Source organism: Centroberyx affinis, unplaced genomic scaffold (genome assembly GCF_046629955.1).
Source record: "Centroberyx affinis isolate AG114_WGS23_722 - 3 ecotype Tasmania unplaced genomic scaffold, CSIRO-AGI_Caff_v1 ptg000400l_1, whole genome shotgun sequence".
Taxonomy (NCBI): Eukaryota; Metazoa; Chordata; class Actinopteri; order Beryciformes; family Berycidae; genus Centroberyx; species Centroberyx affinis.
The window spans coordinates 342,048-361,471 of NW_027279068.1; the positions used below are offsets into that span (position 1 = coordinate 342,048).

The window sequence follows — 19,424 nt, forward strand, 5'->3', positions numbered from 1 at the left end:
TGTGTGTGATCTAAAGCAGTGTCAGTGTCATCACCACTCGCTGACTCCAGGCCAATCACATTTTTTCACCTCATTTCTCAACTACTTTTTTTTCTTCTTTTCTTTTTTTTTTTTTTTTTGCAGTGCAACCTTATATTAGGAGGAGCCCTGCTTTTCTTCCTAAACTGTACATGACATCAGAGGAGGGAGGCAGGCCCAGCTCTCCTCAAACTTCACTGAAAATCACACCATCAGCCTCCCCCAACCCCCCACCCCCACCCCCCTTGTTTGCCCAATCTGTATGGACCACCCTCTACTATTCTCTTAGTGGACTGTGTTTGCTTGTGCCATAGCTGTATGCAGGCCTTCATTCTCAATGAGACCAAAGGCAGAGGGAGACAGAGAGTGAGGCGAGGAGAATGGAGAGCATGAGTCTCCATAGGAAACACAACTGAGAGACCAACCTGGGTCCAACCTGCACCTCCTGGACCAGACTGTACTGACCCCCTGACACAGGTAAGACTTTTTTACACTTCTGTTATGAGGCAGTTTAGTGACTGATATGAAATTAGTATTTTTTTCTTTCTGGGAAAGTATTCCAACTGCTGAAATTTTAAAATCGTCCCGATCATCATTGTAAATAACTAACTGGAATTTATTGAGCTGTCTGGCAAAATAAAGATCAAATGCAAAAATTCAGTTTCTGAAGTTCTAATGATTTACAGTTGTCAATTTAGAATGTCGATTTCCAATTTTTCAGGGAAATTGTAGACTTTCATAATTTCTGTAGAATTGTGGATTGACTGTAAATCACTCTGATTTATTTCAGCAATACAAAAGCTTTTTTAAAGTCATTAATTTCTGTTAACATCTGTCCATTCCTTTTTTTCACTGCATGTGTATTTCTAATCTAAACTGCTTGGTAATCTGCACATGTACAAAGATTTTGGATCATGTCGTCCATTCAGTAGACAGAGCTAATCAGTGGCTCCATCAGAATAGCTTGTGGGCTAATTGGCATTGTTCTAGTCTGCTGCTGGCCCAGAGCAGCAGCCGCCACAAAGTTTGACTGGATATAGGAGACATTCTAGATTCGCATCTGGTTTATATGTTGAAATAAAGTTGTGAAAAGAGTGGGAACACAAACGTTGTTATCCAGCATTTCCCAGGGGAGAGGTCTTTAATTCAAAAAGAAAATCCTTTAATTGAGGAGCTCACCAATAGACAATTAGAGTAGTAGTGCCACTTACAGCTAGTGGGCCGATTGGCAGTGTCCTCATGTTCCTCCCGGCTGGGAAAGCCAGCCACCACAAAGTTTGACCTGTCTGGTTGCTAACGCCTCCATTAATATAAATGAGGTGGCTGGTCTGGTCAGGTCTGGCTCTGAGGAGGGAGAGGGGGAAAATACCCTTTTAATAAGTCCGCAAAAAAAATGTCTGCTGCGGCTGACTTGATGAAGACCAGCAGGGTGTTAACGACAGACCGAGTCCCAGCGGTAATAACTGCGGATGAGATTCGCAGCCCCGGCTGAGACACACACTGAGCCTCTGTGTAAACACTGTCACTCGTGTCAGGCCGGGGGCTGTGAGATTCATATTGTGTGGAAGTGGAGCCACGCAGGCGAGCCAATCGCTGAGGCCGAGTTATGGAGGGTGATGACCTGTGATTAAGGAGAGAAAGGAAAAACTGCTCTCTGGGTAATAATAACTGGCTGACAGTGCCAAGGTGTTTTTGAGCTGTGACACATGGCCCGATTTCTTTAAAATCCCTTTTCCTTGACTGTCAGCAACTCAAATGGTTTATAATCTAAGGCAAAACATGCTGCAGCTTTGCTGTTCCCCAAAATTTTGTTCCATATGTTACGTCTAAAATACTGGCTTTGGATGAGTTTTAAAAATTGTGTGCTGCAGAACTTTTAAGCCAAACGAAGTAGTTAAGGAAAGTTAATCTTGGCTCAGGCACTTTTCTTTCTGTCAATAATTCATTGTGCTTTATGAAAACACAAAAACTTGATATCATCTATTTTCTTTGAGGCAAGCATGTTTTTCTCTTTTGACAATGATAAAAGGGTACAATTATGCTACAGCAGCAGTTTGGGCTTAGGTAATGCTTTGGGATCTGTCCCATTAACTGTGGTCGGGACTCTTCAGTGCAACTAAACATCAAGAAGAGACCGCAGAAATGATTCAAAGCCCCTGCTGTCTCTGTCTTACACTCATTTAGTTCTGCTTCCTTGGCATCTGTTAAAATCCTCAGAGGATTTATTTGATGAGCATTGATGTGAAGTGGGTCATATTGTGCGGCTGTCAAAAGTGTTAGATGAAGGTTATTTAACCTCCTTGGCCATATCCTCCACAGACTGCCTTCTGGTTGGGACTGGCCCGAGTGCCAGAATCAGTCTTTAGTTGGCCCGCCATTAGCTCCACTTCCAGAGCCAAGCCCAGCTATTGAATATGGAAGGAGGGATCTTTCACTTAGCATGCATTTTTGAACGTCACCCACCCCTGCTCCATTCGTTGTGCTGTCAAAACCAATAAGATCAAAACACAAGCTTCCCTTCCAAAAATAGACTCCAGAAAACATTACTCATAAACCAGGGACTCCTGCTCCTCCTGCTGCTTCTCACACACATCAGACTCTTTCATTCCCCAAATTTTTATCTATTTGATCTATCAGATTTATCTATTTGTACCAGCCAGGCAAAAATGGCACAAGTGAAAATGAGTGAGCGAGGCCAAGTGATAACCTGCTGCTGACTTCTGCCATTGTGCTCAAGATTTATATTGTCCTACACCTCATGAATCTGTCAGAGACCGGCAATGGATGTTTATGCCATTAGAGGAACAGATTCAGTTTTGTCCGAGGCCGTGGCCAAATAAATTCCACTTTCTACAAAATATTTTCATTGTCAGTCTCATCTTTTGAGAGACTTGATGGTTTTTGATATCAGTTCTCCACTCAGACCAATGTGGGTATGCTAAAAGACTGCAGGAGAGATTCACGGAAGCTGCAGGGGGATCTACACTAATATGAAAAACAGATCCTGGCACTTGCACACACCCGGACACCTGATACAGATGTGGTATGGGCCATAATAAGAGAGAAGCCATGAGGGAATGTATTGAGAATATGAGTTGTGATAACAGATTTGAGCTGGGCGGCACTGCTCTACGCTGAACCACAAAGGAACCATAAGGCACAGCTTGCCAAGGCCTGCATACTGATGTGTGAGGGTCATGCCTGCTCCGCCTGTCATAGTCTGCTCGTTTTCACATTTTAACATTCATTCGCTTCATAATTAAGCAGGACCCTTGTGTTGAGTCTAGACTGAACGCCAGCTCCTCTGTCATTTCAACACTTGCTCTTTGAGTGTTTAAGCTTTGCAGGTCCCATGATTATATTGGATTCTATTGGATTAAAAGAGAAAAGAAAACATCTGCATTAAAGTGCAGACTACCAGTGATGTGTCCAATAGGAAACTGAACAAAATGTACAGAGTGAGTTATATAGCAAAAAAGAAGAAAAAATATAACCTCATAGTTGGATCAAATAAAGTATAATGGCCCAATTGTCTGTCTTTATTCTAGATCTTTAGCTTTTTTGGTGGTAAAGAGAGGAAGAATGGGATCTGGAGTGTGGAGCCTATTTATCCTGTTTGGTCTGTCCCTCTGGAGCAGCAGCGAGGGCCTCGCCAAGAACCCCATCCTCTCCCGGATACGAAGGGCTCCAGAGAACAATGGAGAGCCTAAGAAGTGCTCCTACACCTTCCTGGTCCCTGAGCAGAAGATCACAGGCCCCATCTGCGCCGCCCGGGGCTACTCCACCGACAAGGACCGGGTGACGCGCCTGGATGTGGCCTCGGTGCGCGACCTGCTGTCGAAGCAGCGTCGGGAGATGGAGACGCTGAAGCTGGTGGTGGACGTGGACGGCAACATGGTGAACGAGATGAAGCTGCTGAGGAAAGAGAGCAGGAACATGAACTCCAGGGTGACGCAGCTCTACATGCAGCTGCTGCACGAGATCATCAGGAAGAGGGACAACTCCCTGGAGCTGGCGCAGCTGGAGACGCGCATCCTCAACGCCACCGCCGAGTCGCTGCGCTTGGCCTCCCGGTACCGGGAGCTGGAGGCCCGATACGCGGTCCTGTCTGCGGTGGTGAACAACCAGTCGGTGCTGATCGGAGCCCTGGAGGAGCGTTGTCTGCAGGTGTACGGCCGCAGACACGAGCAGCCGCCCTTGGGGCCCCCGCTGGTGCAGGTGGTGCCTGAGAACATTCCCGTCAACGTGCCGCGTTTCACCAATGAGATCCAGAGGGACAACACCCGAGCGTTTGCCCGGGAGAGGGGCTCTCGCTCTGGGCCGTCTCCCACAGGCAGCACCCTGGAAGCCCAGAAACCTCCTCCAGGAAACTTCAGTGCTGAAGGTGAGAGAGGGCGGCAGCCAGTGAGTGAGTGAATGAGTGAGTGAATGAGTAAGTGCCTATTAGCTGAGTATGTTGAAGGCTGGGTGAGAAATTTGGACTGGGCTATATTCAATATTATTGTGTATCTTTCAATGGAATCATATCGTGATGATATGGTGATTTTGGGATATACATGACACACAATTCTGCTGTCTAAACTGATGATAACAAGCATATTTTATTTAAAAACTGACAAAATTAGGTATGGTGTGAATATCATTTGAAAATTTCAGTTTTACATCACACCTAACATTACCATTTGGTTCAATGGGATGAAGATTAATTTTATTATTTAATGTGATTTTGTATAAGTGAGCCATATCATGATATCAATATTGAAAAAAAGAATCATTGATAATCAATGATTATCATTTCAACCATATTGCCCAGCCCTAGTTGAAGTTGAATCATTCATTCATTCATTCATTCATTTATTCATTTGCTCATCCATTCATTCATCCATTCCTAATACAAAACAGGTGTGGTAAAATTTAAACCAGTCATGAGTCAGGCTACCAGTTCTAACAAAACAATCCCTGACTTTGAGTGAGGCTGCAGGTGGGCCTATGGCCTCATTTTCAAAGGTTAAAGATTTGCATATTCAGCTGGAACTAGGTGCCCTGCTCACCAGAAACAACACAGACCACGATGGAAATGAAAATGCTGTAATGTCTAAATTAAGGTGGGGGACGTAAAGCAAAGAAAGGTAAAAAAGAAAAAAAGACCTAACCAGTGCGATTTTACTCATCAGCTGAAATTCCTGACACATTTAGATTGTCCCTGCCCAAGAATAATAAAGTGTGTAGGATTTCAGTGCAGCTGTGTATGAAAATGAATCCTTTGCAAGACTTTTCCATTGCATGTGAGACATAGACAAAACCCAGGCTGGCATGATATGTTCCTGCAAACCACAAAGTAGAGCCACTCTCTGGTTTACTTCATAACCGAAAGGTGGGTGGACTACTTCTATACTGTAAGCCGGGTGGGGATTATTCCCCCACTAAATAAACTCACTGCCACACATCTGCTTGTAATTCAAAATCTTTTAATAAGGATTACCTTAAAAGAAGGCACACATACACCATTTAAACAGTGCGTGAACGAGATATCTAATTTGGCTTGTTTGTTTAACCACAAATAGATGCAAATCATTCCTTAATGAATTGACTTAATTATTCCCATGGCTCCTCTGGTGTTTGTTACTGGGAGGACACAGTAAACAAGTGTGTCTTTGTAGACCTGCTGCAGTGTGGTTTTATTACTGTCTGCTTGTTTGATTTTCCTGTCTGCCTCTCTGTTTGTGTGCCATGTTGTTATCTTCAACCCTCTGGCACCAAAATAGGCTGAAACAAAGTATTTACAAAAGTATTTTACCCAGGTCTGATGTATTTATCTTCATATCTGTCTCACTGCCTGTCTCCCTCTCTGACCATTGTTTCCTTCAGGTCCGTACCGAGACTGTCTCCAGGCTCAGGAAGCTGGCCACAGCACCAGCGGCATGTACCTGATCAAGCCAGACGAAGCGGAGAGGCCCGTGCAGGTCTGGTGCGAACAGGGCATGGACAACGGAGGCTGGACCGTCATCCAGAGCAGGCGAGACGGATCAGTTAACTTCTTCAGGAACTGGGACAGCTACAAGGTGATGACAATAACACTTCCACTGCTCGCTCTCGCTCCCCATCAATCTTATTTCTCTCCCTCCTCTCCTAAACGACCCGTAGAACGCGTGGTTCATCCAGACACAACATTGGTGCCGTTATATGACCTTTCCAGAGGAACCATCTGGGGTCCTGGGGAATATTTCCTAGGGCCAGAATCCTTGTGTTTTCACTTACTGTAAAATATAACGTCTTGTCAGCAGCATTATTCGTCCGAGGCCATTTGGTTTGAGATTCCCATTATGAAACATTAGATGGCCCAGTAGGAAGGTATGTTCCACAGCTCAATCTGTAGGCATTTCTCTCCAAAACCGCTACTACTATGCTGCCTTCCTGGATGGATTGCTGGGTAGTTGACTGGTTGGCTTGCTCCAGCATACCATATAGGCCCACTCATCAAGGGGCTTTTTCTGTGAGGACGAGATGGAGTGTATCAGCATTGGCAGCCTTGGTGATTCAGTGTTCCATTCAGCCTGGCCAGGCTTGTGCATGTTTAACGGCAAGTTAAATTGCTCTCTTCAACATTGATTTGCCTCTCCGCTCTCCCACAAAGCCACCACATGTACACACACAGCACCAGAGAGGAGGCCCCTGACTGAAACCCTACATCATTCATCATCTGCTGGCTCAACCAGTTAATCCACAATCACAAACCACAACCTTCCCTACAATGTGAAGTGTTCTGGAGGCACGCGGCCAGACATAGATTGGTCGTGGTTATTCAACACAAGCGCACAGGCCAGTATCGCCATTAGCCATGATCCAAGAGATCTGTAGGGGTTTGAGAGATGAACCAGTGGAGCCTAGCCTGAAGATTGATTCTCATTTTCCAGCATAAAATCTGCAACATGTCTGTCTGAAGAATTTCAAAGACAGAACGGCATTTCCTTGCCACAGTGCTTGCGTCTCTGTTTCAACATCGGCTTTGTAATTTGTCTTAACTACCATGGTCAAAAGTCATCAAAAAGACAATTATCATTTGCACTGATACAATCCCACAGCCCCTTCCAAGCGGAGGTTTTATGTTCCTAAACAACTCTCATGTTTCTAAACTCCACAGAATACCACAGCACAAACAACTCGCATTATTTTCTGTAATCTTCCTGTAACCTTCCTTGTAATCTTTCTGTGACTCAGAGTGGCTTTGGCAACATAGACGGAGAGTACTGGCTTGGTCTGGAAGGTATCTACAACCTGGGGAGGCAGGGCGACTACAAGCTGCTGGTGGAGCTGGAGGACTGGATGGGCAAGAAGGTCTATGCTCAGTACAGCAGCTTCCACCTGGAGCCAGAGAGTGAGGGCTACCGCCTGAGGCTGGGCACCTACCAGGGCAACGCCGGGGACTCGCTCAGCAGCCACAACGGCAAACAGTTCACAACGCTGGACCGCGACAAGGATACCTTCTCAGGTAGATGATGCTGAGGTCCTGTGCAGTGTTTTAGCCTCCTTTAAACTGCACAGTGTGTCTGTTTTCAAGTGTCTCTGTTTTCAAGTGTCTCTGTTTTTTGTTCGAGTCCAGATGCATGTGTTTCCTGAAGACCACAATTATTTGTCTGCGGTTCCGTGAATCATTCCTTGTATGAAAGCCATACTGTAGTAGTACTTGTTGTACTTCACAGAGTTGACCATCACTCTTCCTCTACCCCCAACACAGGCAACTGTGCCCACTTCCACAAAGGAGGCTGGTGGTACAACGCCTGTGGGCAGGCCAATCTGAACGGTGTCTGGTACAACGGAGGGGTCTACCGCAGCAAGTTCCAGGACGGGATCTTCTGGGCCGACTACGGCGGAGGCTTCTACTCCATGAAGTCCGTCCGCATTATGATCAGGCCCATAGACTGAGGAGATGCTGTAAGCCAGGCTGGTGCAGGGGCAGCAATGGAGGAGAGGGCATACCTGGACCTCATGCTAAATTGTAATTGCAGTATATGTCAATAGTAATTGGTTGAATAGAGGGCTCCATGATCCCAGGAAAAAGGTGGACATAAGTCGATGGAGATTACCAACCTAGTGACTGGAACTGCCTCCTGTAGACATGGACTCTGTATGAACATTATGTTCTTTATATCATAATAGATAAAGAGGTAGACAGAGTTAGGAGACATGACTATTTAAAAGCCATATAGCTCCTTTAACCACCATGTGTGAATATCTATGATGGTCAGGGGGAATTAAGAATAACTGCCTGTGCAGTTTACCAAAGGTTTAAGGTGTGTTGCACAGCAAAATAATGTAAGCTATCTGCCTGATTAAGAAACAGCAGTGTTTTCCTCATTACCAGGAACCCAACCCATGTAGAGGAGGTGCCACCTCCTGAAAGAATTCCATTGGTATTGATTTCATTCATAAGCTTTAGTGTCACAGGGTCTAAATGCGGGTCTTTCTACCTCGCCAAGAAAAACATCTGGGGGAAACACTCATACACGGTCTTTAAGCTGTGCTATAGTTGCTGGGAGCTGGAAAAGAGATTTTGCTGGTATGTATGTAGAGTTATACGACTGTATCCATTACCATTCACTAATAAGACCTAAAATTATCAGACCAACCACTTAATGAGTTGGAGAAATGAAGGTGATCTACATGTTTTATGTACAACACTGTTCATTTGATTGTGCAAAAACAGTACCGGTTTTATGTCTTCTCCCTATATTTACAATGACCTATTTTACTGTATTTTGAACTACTTTTTCCTGATGCAGATTGCCAGAAATGTTGGATAATTTATGTGTATAATTAGCTATCATAACAGTTGAAACGGACCAGGCGTCCTGAGGAAACAGTAAATGATCCTATAGAAAAGAGAGAGAGCTCATTTTCTCTGTATTTATGACAATCATTCTCAAAGTGTGCTTGCACGGCTGATAAGGTATGGAAATTGCTGTTATATGTTTTTCTCATTTTGCTGATGATTAAATTTCAATATGAGCCTGGGAAAAACAAGCATTGTCGAGGGGAAAAAAAAAGATGGAATTACGTTTTGTTTTGAGTGGTTTTGGAGCACGAAAAATATGCCGACCAAGCGGGTTGAGAGTTATAGGCATTGGGACAGACAACGAGAAACACATTGCTGAAAGCCAGACAGGATGGAGAAAAAGAGGGAGAGAGAAAGAGAGAGGGGGAGAAACAGAGAGAGAGGGGGGGGGAAAGGAAAGGAAAAGAGCGGAGAGGGGAGGGGACGAACTGGGATGGAACCTGTCCAAATTTCCAAAGTTATTTTTTTCCTCCCTCTTCCTTTTAAATACAGAGAAATTTACATTCTTTCCACACAAAAGTGCTTGAACTGTATTTTTTTTTTTTTTTTTTTAAATATCTTTCATTGAAAAAGTCACGGCTCCCTGCAGTCTGTAATCACCGGTAGGGAGGGAAGGCTCCATCCCAGGGGGGAAACCATCCCAGAGGAGAGAGGAACTGGTAGGTCTGCTCTCGACAACAGCACTGAATCCACAGCACACATGAAAAGCCAAACATCCTTTGGTCTCATAGCTGAAAATAGACTCTCATTGCACTGTTTTTCTTATTGACCGCAATGGCCATCACACCCAAACTTTTACAAAGCAAGAAAACAGAGCAAGGATAGTGGTCAACCCCAGTTGGACACTCTGAACACTTATAAAGAGAACATGTTTATGGACATGTAAAAAACATGAAAACAGTCCCTAATAAAAAGCGACATTACGATGTCAAAATTAAACAGCAATAAAGGCTGAAACAGATGACTCAGAAAACCAGGCGTTCGTATTGCAAAACAGTATTACACAACTGAGCAGTCAATAACTGGAGAAATGTAGGGTCACTTGAGGGGACATTCTTTCACAAGAGCTCCTTTCATCTGGCATGGTGATTTATGCTGTTATCCAAGGCACAATTAGTGCATCGCAGTCATTGTTGAGATTAGATGCACTGCAAATTCAAATCTTTACTCGTGTGTGTGTGAGTCATATACCGAAGCCTTGTTCACTCTCCCATAGCGGATTCAAACAGTTCATGTGAGTCTTTATGAAAGCAAGGGGTGAAAGCGGGTTCTGAGGCACACTCTTCTTACAGTATCTCTCTCATATTTGCATTGGATGGTAAGGTCTATCCCGATTGTATGCGTGGCTGTGTTTGTCAGTGAGTGTTTGAGTGAAGACATCTGGTGGTGAGAGAACACAATGAACACAAGACATCTTACTACAAGTGGTAACACTTTTCTGTGGATGAGTAGACAGGGGCGAGCCAGCAGTACAAATCTGGCTCACAACCTGAGTCACATCTCTCTCTCTCTCTCTCTCTCTCTCTCTCTCTCTCTCTCTTCCACCATCCAATAAAGCAGAAATGATGACAATAACCTTTAACCTGTCACATCATAGTCATCAAACTCCAGCTTTCTGAAGCTTATACCATCATTAATATAGCTTTGTGTGTGTCTACATGCATGTCTGTGTCTGTGATTTAACATTTTTAGTAGTCCAATGATGCAAGTGTACATATATGAGAATGGTTAACCATGCCCCATCAACCCACATAATCCCTTTTATTAGGGCGTGCACAGCTCAAATGGTCAGGTCTCTAGACAGTCCCACCCAACAGGGATCATTTTTTAATTTTAAATTTATTTTTATTTGTCCAGAGAAAGTCAACTGAGCACACTTGCTCTTTTCAGCAACACCTGTTTTGCATTCACTCAGATCCACACATTTCCTCCTGGGATGCGCCCAGTACATCCAGTCCTCTACTGTTGGCAACTGAGCAGCTCCACTGACAGTTGGGGGTTGAGTGTCACCTTCAGTACCCAAATTTTCCCCAGCCGGGCCAGGGCTTCGACCCGCCTACGATCCGGTCACAAGCCTGCTTCTCTAACCTCTAGGCCAACCGTCCCAGCTACTGCCCGCCTGTCTGGGATCGGCCGTCATTCGCACCGCAGGAGCTATAACTGAAGTCTTCCGATAACTCTACCCCTCCACACACTGAACCCTCACACTTTACACAGCCTCCTGGAGGTATGGAAATGCAAGATTACCCCACAGGGCCAAAACCCGAGGTTGGAACAGAGAAGGTGACATCCTTGGCTCGGGTGGAGGGACCACACTCAGGCCGTACCACCTCGGATACCTGGCCAGCCGGCAGAGGATGGCTGAACCCTGCTGCGGTGTGGTCCTTGGGGGACTGTTGGAGGACTCAGAGGTGAAAGCCGTCTTTGTCACAGAGTGAACCATCAGTGTCTGTGCATTTCACCACCAAAATGGCACCGGGCTCGGAAGATTTCTGGAAGACCAGTGAGCTCCGCGGCTCACTGGCGTTTGCTAAAAGGCATCTGCTGTTGGGAACGTCCGTGAGAGTGACTCATTAGCCCACAAAAGCGCAGTTAGTGTCAAGCAGCAAATCAGCGCAAGGGACGTGGAGCTGTTTTCTTTAAAAATAAGCACCATGACTAATTCCTGTCTTCACTGAGACAGTCAAATAACTCCCTGACGCACTCGCACTCCTAACCGCCTCTCAGACTCAGAGCTTAACTGACACTCGTTTGAGATGGATGATGATTTCGGGGGATCTGGGAAGGCTCACTCTGACACTGCTTAAGTTTCCCCTTCTCCCTTATAACTCTAAAAGCGTAGGACGATATTTCATGTAGACCTGAACCACAAAAGCTAGTGCCGAGGATTAATGCAATTTATTTTAATTGCGCAAAGAAGTAAATCTAAGCACAGAACGTGCTCCAGAGATAACAAATAGAGGAAAACTTGAGCCTGGAGAAGTGTGCTACTCTTCCTCCGGCCAAGTCTCAGCTGCCAGTTAACAGATATTTAGTCTGTTAAAAACGTCCATTAGTGCTCATTCGGGGACCGTGGGGATCAGCTTTCAACAGCAGACTTTCATTGTTCATGCGGCTTGGCATGAAATGTTTCTTGATTCTAGAGTCAAACCTTGAAACTTCTGATATGATAAACTGGTATCCTTTCAGTGTGAAACATCACTGTGGATTCAAAGTTAGTCAGCAGACAGGAGACGCTCACTAATGGTCTACAAGACGGTTTACTGTATGTGTGCTGTGTGCAATGGATATATGATTCCAATTACTCTGATGAATGGCATGAGTCACGGAGGTCTGTTTGAGGCCACAGGCCACGTGACTGTCTGTCGTGTCTGTCTCTCTGATTGGGGAGACGGAGCCAGAGGACCTATTGCCCGAACTACTCAGCTGTTTTTGCGCCCTAGATAAAACAGTGAAAAACAAAAGGGCCTCACAGCCTCACCCCGCTGAGGAGAAGCATGAGCCAATGAGCCACGGACGACAGAAAAAGGAACCATAGAAAACTTTGACACTTTTTTTTTAACTTTTTTTTTTCTGTCCCATGAGAGAGAAAAAGGTCTATATTTGTTTCTATAGCGCGAAGACTCGTCTTTTCATTCATCTGTCAGCAACGATGATGGGAATTTTTAATAATTCTAATGAAAAAGGAAGAAAATCATCACTTGTGATGGGGGAAATGGCCTCTTGCATCAGTTTTACAGTTATACACCTCTCAACGATCACTATACCTCCACTTCTAATAGATATAAAACACTATTTGTTTGAACTGATGATATCACTTTCGGACCCACAGTCTGTAGCCTACAGTTTTTATTGCACTTATCCAAGAGCAGAAAATACAAAGCGCTTCATAAGAAGTCATTACAACAAGGAATAGTAGAATATATTTTAGACAGATTTTTTTAGTAGTTTAAGTAATTTTAGTAGATATATTTTAAGAGGAATAGTAAAATATATCAAAGAATAGATAAAAATGGAGAAACATAATCAAAAGAAAGAGTGCTTAAGAACAAAACATCATAGGAAACAACACAAGCTAAATTGCGGGCAATAACAAATCATTATAGCAAGTCCACAAAAATGTATTGAAAGGACTTGATGTTGTGACTTGAGGCAAAAGCACAACCGCTTGATTCTTGACTCACACTGAGGGACAGTCAGGAGGCTCTGACTCACAGGGAACTAACAGGTCTGCAATGCAGCTGAGGGCCACACCTGGCTGAGCTTTACTGCTAACCACTGTAAAGATGCTTAAACTCCGAATACACGCTCTCTTCATTCAGCACCAGTTCAAATTCTAGTTGAGAGTGGCTTTTGACCGAGGCAGGAACAGAGAGTCCTAATGAGACGGGATAAAAGATTGATGGCTTTCTCTAAATCTATTTTAAAAATTATTCATTAGTTTCTGGCCACTGGCTTTGTATTGGAAGCAGAGAACCAAGATCGTTACAACTAAAAAACTTCTGGAGTTAGGAGGGCAAAATTAAACTCTTTCAGATTTGCTTTTATTGAGCTATAAAACACAATTTTCAAGTGTTGGTAGCTAGGGTCACATTCTTGGCACTGATCAGACCTACACACAGCTACACCACACCTATACTGCGCCTACTCTTAAGCTTGAGCCCATAACACCACAACAGGTCATTCTGAAACTAAACATGGTCAGTCTCAACAATAATGGGCAACAGAGCAAGGGATCCTGCTGCTCTGAAAACACATGCCCAGTTTCAGAAACCACATTACACCAACAATAAAAAGCTACTGGCAGAGCTAACTGTGCTGGCTTGGTGCAGCACACAGCAGTTCAGAGACATTAATAGCTGTTTGTTGTGCATTTCCCCCCCTCAGTTAGACATGGAAAAGATTAAAAAGTTAAGAGTTCAGTGTGCAAAATAATGGGTTTCCTTTTTCACTTATCTTTAGGGAATTTAGTGAATCTAGAACTCCTAATGTGGTAGTAGTTAGAGCTGTAGAAGAATCAAACAGGGGCTTATTATGGAAAAGTTATTAATATCAATATCACAAATAAGCATGTCATTAGGATACATAAATTATTCTAAAATGCAATACATTTTCAGGAGAAATGCACCTGAAGGTTGTTGCTGCAATTTGTTTAAATGTGTTGATTTAAATCATGTTGTTAGTGTCGCTGTCATGGTTTTCATATTGTGGATATCTAATTGCAAATGCATTGGGATGATTCTTTTTTCACTTGCATGATAAAGCTCAGCTGTTCCAAGATGTCTACATGGACTGGACTTTGGAGAACTTACTCCATACTCTAATACCATCTAGTGGTGGAATCCTTTCACTACCTTACCATTAACTGTATCTGTGGGCTCCACAGTGTGGAAGATGACAGGGTGGATGAAGTCCTTCATTACGATGAGTATATGGACTATATGAGAAACATGGACTATTATAAAAGTCCATCAATAGACTTTTTTTCCCACACTGGACCACAGAGCCCCATTTGATAAGATTTTGTCCTTTGTTGTTAGATATGATATATGGTACAGAATTAATACAGCTGCTTGTGATAAACATAGTGTCTATGGTGATCAAAACAGTGATCTTTATTCATTTTCTCATTGTGCTAACTTAAAGTGAGTTCAATAACAGTCAAATTAAACTAATTTGTGTACGCTGGGGCCTTCTTGAAACCCACCAAGTACCCCTGGTGGTCCCAGGACCCCATTTTGGGAAGAACTTCATGCGTGATGCAGTACACGGTATACAACAATAGGTGGTGCTGCTGCACGCAGCTTTCTTTAGAAGAAGAAACACGGGGTCGTCGCTGAATGATGACGTCTTGGTAAACCTTTATGAATCGTTATGGCAGCCCATGCTAGCGAGCTTGAGATTGCAAAGAAAAATTTAACTGATGCTATCGGCGATAATGTCAAGCAGTAAGTATACAGCTGTTTGTGTTTATTTTCCATTCATGCCATCGAGTTTGTGACTTAATTTCTTGGTTTGCTGCTGGAGTGGAGCGCTGTTTAACCTAGCAGCTTGCTAGCACTTGCTAACGTCTGCAGCATCTCTCCTCAGTTTTAATGCTGTGTACTCTCTCACACATATCTAATGATAACATGAATTATTTCATCACATGTTGAACATTACCAATTACATCCACCTTGACGTTATTGCAGTGTAACGTTGGCTAGCGTTACATAGCTTTCAACGACATGTAAAAAGAGTGTTAATACGTTTGTTTTTTTTAAGCAAAAATGACTCGAGAGACAACGACATGAGTAGGCTACGGTGTATAACTTCGGTGTGAAATGACAATTGGGAATTCCGTACGTCAGATGAAAACCAGCTATAATTTAACATGCACATATTGCTTCAACTTCAGGTGAAATGTATGTTTTGTATTGATGCTTTCTTTCTGTTGTTGCTCCACGCAGTTACTGGGCAAACCTGAAGCTATGGTTCAAACAAAAGATCAGTAAGGAGGAGTTTGACGTTGAGGCTCGTCGTCTCTTGGCACAGGATAATGGTCAGTAGGCAGGGAAACTGCCTTTTTTGTGAGAAGACTGATGTTATCTGGAAAAAAAAAAGTATTGTTGCTTATTCAGTATTCCCCATTTTCTTCTTTCCCCAGTACATGTTCACAATGATTTCCTCCTGGCCATTCTCACACGCTGTCAGATCATCGTCTCCACGCCAGGTAGGCTGTGTTTTCAAGATCAGATGTTGAATTTTACTCCATTCTCTGAATCTGCAGTTTTCTTGTGGCATTTTATTACAGTTTTCAGTATGCTTCTCTGTTATCTGTTGTGACATGGTCAGCCGTCAACATCCTTCACCAGACAGTTAAAAGTATATCTTACATCTGTCCCAGTGCTTTAATTAAAATATATTTGAGAAATGTAATTTTCAGACACCTGGTAATAAAGCCAAAGTTGTCAAGTTAGTCAGTTACTGAATGGTGCGACAGATGGTATGAATCACTGCTCAGAAACCTGTGTGAGCGTATAAATACTGATGATTAGAAATACTTTACTAAAGAGACCTACTCCTTTTTTACAGCATCTCTTTTTGTTCATCTGTGTCTTCAATGTCTTTTTTTGTCCTCCAGAGGGCGCCGGGTCATTACAGTGGACAGGTGGCTCTGCTTCAAAGCCTGGCAAACCCAAAGGAAAGAAGAAATTCTCTTCCAGACAAAAATTTGATGTAAGTTCTGCCTCTCAGAGTTAACACTGTGAAGGCTGTGTAACCCTAACCTCAAGGGTGGAAGTAACTACTTCCATTTACTTCCATTACTGTATTTAAGCAGCTTTTTTGTGTACTTTTTTCAAGTCAATAATTTAACTTTTACTAAAGTACGTTTTACTGAAATGTTGTATTTAGCTATATTTTAAATCACATCTATTACAGAGTACACATTTTGTAGGCTCTCCATAAACAACAGAAACTGGCCAGTGTAAATTGGCCAATTGTGCAGCCATTCATAGTGAACAGTCAGCAAAGAAGATAAGAGTATTCTGGCTTTTTTTGTGCACTTTATTGTGTAATTTCTAATTTTTCCCATTAGAATTTTTAGAATTGCATGGGAAAGATCACATGTAACAATATTTTCTTTTCTAAAAAGCAGCTGAATAACTTTTACATTTTAAATGAGCTTCTCTTTATTTACTCTGGTAATTTTACTTTTACTTAAGTCAGATTTCAGCAACATTAGCTAGAGTTAGGCTGTTTTAGTACTTCCCCTTCCTAAATTAAAAGCAGCCCTGTCCATGCCCAAGTAAGCTAAATGACCAAAGATAGCCGATAATAACATTACATGTCTGTATTTTCAGTGTTGGTCACCTCTCATCAATCTCAGGTAACTGAACAAATGGCAGCCTCTCTCATTTGGATGTTTATATTTTCTCTTTGCGCCTTCAGCATCGCTTCCAGCCTCAGAACCCCCTGAGCGCTGCCCAGCCTTTCAGCCCGCGGGAGGTGGGGGGCGAGGAGGAGGAGCTGCGTCTCAGTGCCCACACCCTGCTTTTGCCCACACGGGGCCAGCTGGAGGCCCGCATGATGGTGACGGCCTTTGAGCTGGGCCTGGATAATGTCACGGAGGACGCCGTCAACACCATTATCTACGCTGTGGAGGTGTGTAGTGGGGGTGATGGAATATGAGTCTGTGTGTGTGGGAGTGTGAAGAGAGGTGGGCGTGTGTGCTTATGTGCTGTGCAAATGCAGTGTGGCCGTATGTGTGAGTGCACTCTTGCGTATCTGTAGGCGTGTCTAAGCAGATGTGGATGTGTGTTTTCTGTGTGCGTTGGTGTGTGTCTATGCATTGCAAGTTCAGGTCCTTTGCTATTAGCTCAGTTAATCTCTAGCAGAGGTTCACTTACAGGGCACTGTAACATGTTGGCAGACGAAGCATTACAGCGGATTATAGATTTGCATCCCATATGAAAGCAAACACACAGAAGCCTAAATGAGTGTCTGTTTTAGACATTTGTTTATCTTGCTCTGACTACTTATCAAGTATGACTGACAACTGTCAGGGGATTGAGCAAAGCCTTATTTTGTGCTCTGTTTTATTTCAGCACCACTTAAAAGATGTCCTGACCGCCGTCGTCACCCGGAGAAAGGCATACCGATTACGCGATGGTCATTTCCCCTATGCCTTTGGGAGTGATGTCACACCACAGCCTTATCTGAAAAACAGCCTTGCTGCTTACCACAGTGTTACTGACTGGTAGGAACAGCGCTGCAGCGCTCCTCAGCTATTGAGTCTCGTGTGCAAGCGTCATCTAAAAGAGAGAGAAATTACTGTAGAACTAAAGATATGTTTCTCTTGCTACTCTGTGAGGTAGCACTTCGGTATTCTACTTTCTACTTGCTCTCCATACAGTAATACAGTTAATTGGTTTATTTTGGTGTCAGTAAATGCTACTGATGACACTGATCATATGTGTCAGCCTATAGTGATTTCTGTGTCTTCTCTCTTCCAGCCCCCCTCCAAGCGCTTCTCTTCCTGCTGGCCCACCACCTCAAGTGTCACCTGATGAGGCGGAGCAACAAGCCGTTCACTTATTGGCTTGTTCTGCTGACAGTCTCCCCGCACCCCTCCCTCCAATCAGCATGTTTGATCTCCTGGAGGCTTTACAGGTTAGAGAAACAATAGTGGTTGCCAACATTGTTGTTGTTCTTGTTGTTATTAATTCTGGTCTGCCATCATTTATCTATCAGAGGTTCATTTGGGTTAATATCCTTTTGAAACTCGACACCTCATTTGTTCTGATGCAGGTTCACCGTGGTGTGATGCCCTCCCACACTATGTACGCCCTGAACATGGAGCGCATCCTGTCGCGGCTCTGGCACCCCAGCCACGAAGAGCTGGAGCAGGACCATGTGCACCGGCAGCGCCTCGCCGGGAAAGAGGGCGTGCTCGTCAGCTGAGGCACACTGACACGGACAAAGGTGGACTACGGATGTGATCAGGAACAACAAAAGAAAAACTGTCATCTCCAAATTGAGATGGATGGATGGAGAAAAGGGTGTCCGCAAAACTGAAAACCTGAAAATAACCTGTAACATCACATCCTCGGTGCGCAGAAGGATAGAACATGAGTAGAGCAAGATGACCCTAAACAGCTGGACACAGGGTGAGCAGTTAACACTAGCCACCAGCCAGATGCTGGCAAATTATAGCTGTGGCCAATGTGTTTGTCTATTCCACCAGCCACTTTGGCAAGCAACCAACCATCATTTGGAAGTCCTATTCTATGGTGAAAATTGAATTGCCAGGTGACCAGTGAACAAAAAAGTAAGGTTCCTGCCCAGGTTGCACAGTGTTGGTTTTGAGGTGTGTGTGTATAAGACGGTATATGTGCTATTTAAAAGCCTTACTTAACAGACTGAGGCAGAGATGAGTTGCCCACAGCGTGTTGCATCACAGGTGTACCAGACCTGTGCTGTAATACAGAGGCTTAGACTACGATCAAATACTGACCGCTGGCTCATGGTCCTTCATTATATCAGATATGCACCACAGCTGATAATGAGGCCCCTGTGGCGATTAAGAAAGATACTGGACATCTTGTAGAGTCATGTAGCATAGTGTACCTAAGCATGGATAACACCTGAAATCTGAAATGTGAGGTTACAACGTACAGTAAGTAAAAAAAAAAAGATTTAAACCGTGTCTTAAAAACTGCCACACACAGCAGCCTCCTGTGTTATACTCCTCATTAACACACGTATGTTCAAATTGTCTCACAAGTATTGCTAAAAACGTTGAATGGTCTCTGGTTTAAGGCCAGTGAGGTTCCATCATCGATATTGTTGGTCCATAATGGGTGTAGTGAGTTTTTATGTCTCAGTGCACTTGGATAACTGTTTGTGTGTTCATGTAAACCATATAAATGTATATAAGTTAGTAAATTTTTCTACAAGTTTTGTTTGAAATTTATATTAAGGGCAATGGCCAAGAAAATGAAATAAAATGTATTACATCTTGTTTTATCTACTGTTTATACAAATTGTCTTGTGTAATGGCTAACAGATTAAGACTATGAAAATATTCTAT

General features: G+C 43.5%; 2 protein-coding genes across 2 annotated transcripts; both read left to right on the plus strand.

Moving 5' to 3' along the window:
- Positions 1–354: 354 nt before the first annotated feature.
- LOC139641784 (angiopoietin-related protein 1-like) lies at positions 355–9,192 on the plus strand. The gene is made up of 5 exons (XM_071516380.1): positions 355–495; positions 3,567–4,402; positions 5,887–6,080; positions 7,237–7,507; positions 7,754–9,192. The coding sequence occupies exons 2-5, from the start codon at positions 3,601–3,603 to the stop codon at positions 7,939–7,941; spliced, it is 1,455 nt and encodes a 484-aa protein (XP_071372481.1). The 5' UTR covers positions 355–495; positions 3,567–3,600; the 3' UTR covers positions 7,942–9,192.
- A 5,514-nt stretch (positions 9,193–14,706) lies between these two features.
- Positions 14,707–19,417, plus strand: tada1 (transcriptional adaptor 1). The gene is made up of 8 exons (XM_071516393.1): positions 14,707–14,799; positions 15,301–15,392; positions 15,498–15,563; positions 15,975–16,069; positions 16,784–16,996; positions 17,440–17,591; positions 17,848–18,004; positions 18,143–19,417. The coding sequence occupies exons 1-8, from the start codon at positions 14,726–14,728 to the stop codon at positions 18,293–18,295; spliced, it is 1,002 nt and encodes a 333-aa protein (XP_071372494.1). The 5' UTR covers positions 14,707–14,725; the 3' UTR covers positions 18,296–19,417.
- The last annotated feature ends 7 nt before the right edge of the window (positions 19,418–19,424 follow it).

Bases quoted from the DNA above. Each gene is read 5' to 3' on its own strand.
- LOC139641784 (XM_071516380.1), top strand. From the start codon at position 3,601: ATGGGATCTGGAGTGTGGAGCCTATTTATCCTGTTTGGTCTGTCCCTC. The intron at 6,081-7,236 runs GTGATGACAATA...TCTGTGACTCAG, and splicing joins GGAACTGGGACAGCTACAAG to AGTGGCTTTGGCAACATAGA. The intron at 7,508-7,753 runs GTAGATGATGCT...CCCCCAACACAG, and splicing joins CGACAAGGATACCTTCTCAG to GCAACTGTGCCCACTTCCAC.
- tada1 (XM_071516393.1), top strand. From the start codon at position 14,726: ATGGCAGCCCATGCTAGCGAGCTTGAGATTGCAAAGAAAAATTTAACT. The intron at 17,592-17,847 runs GTAGGAACAGCG...TCTCTCTTCCAG, and splicing joins TACCACAGTGTTACTGACTG to CCCCCCTCCAAGCGCTTCTC. The intron at 18,005-18,142 runs GTTAGAGAAACA...GTTCTGATGCAG, and splicing joins ATCTCCTGGAGGCTTTACAG to GTTCACCGTGGTGTGATGCC.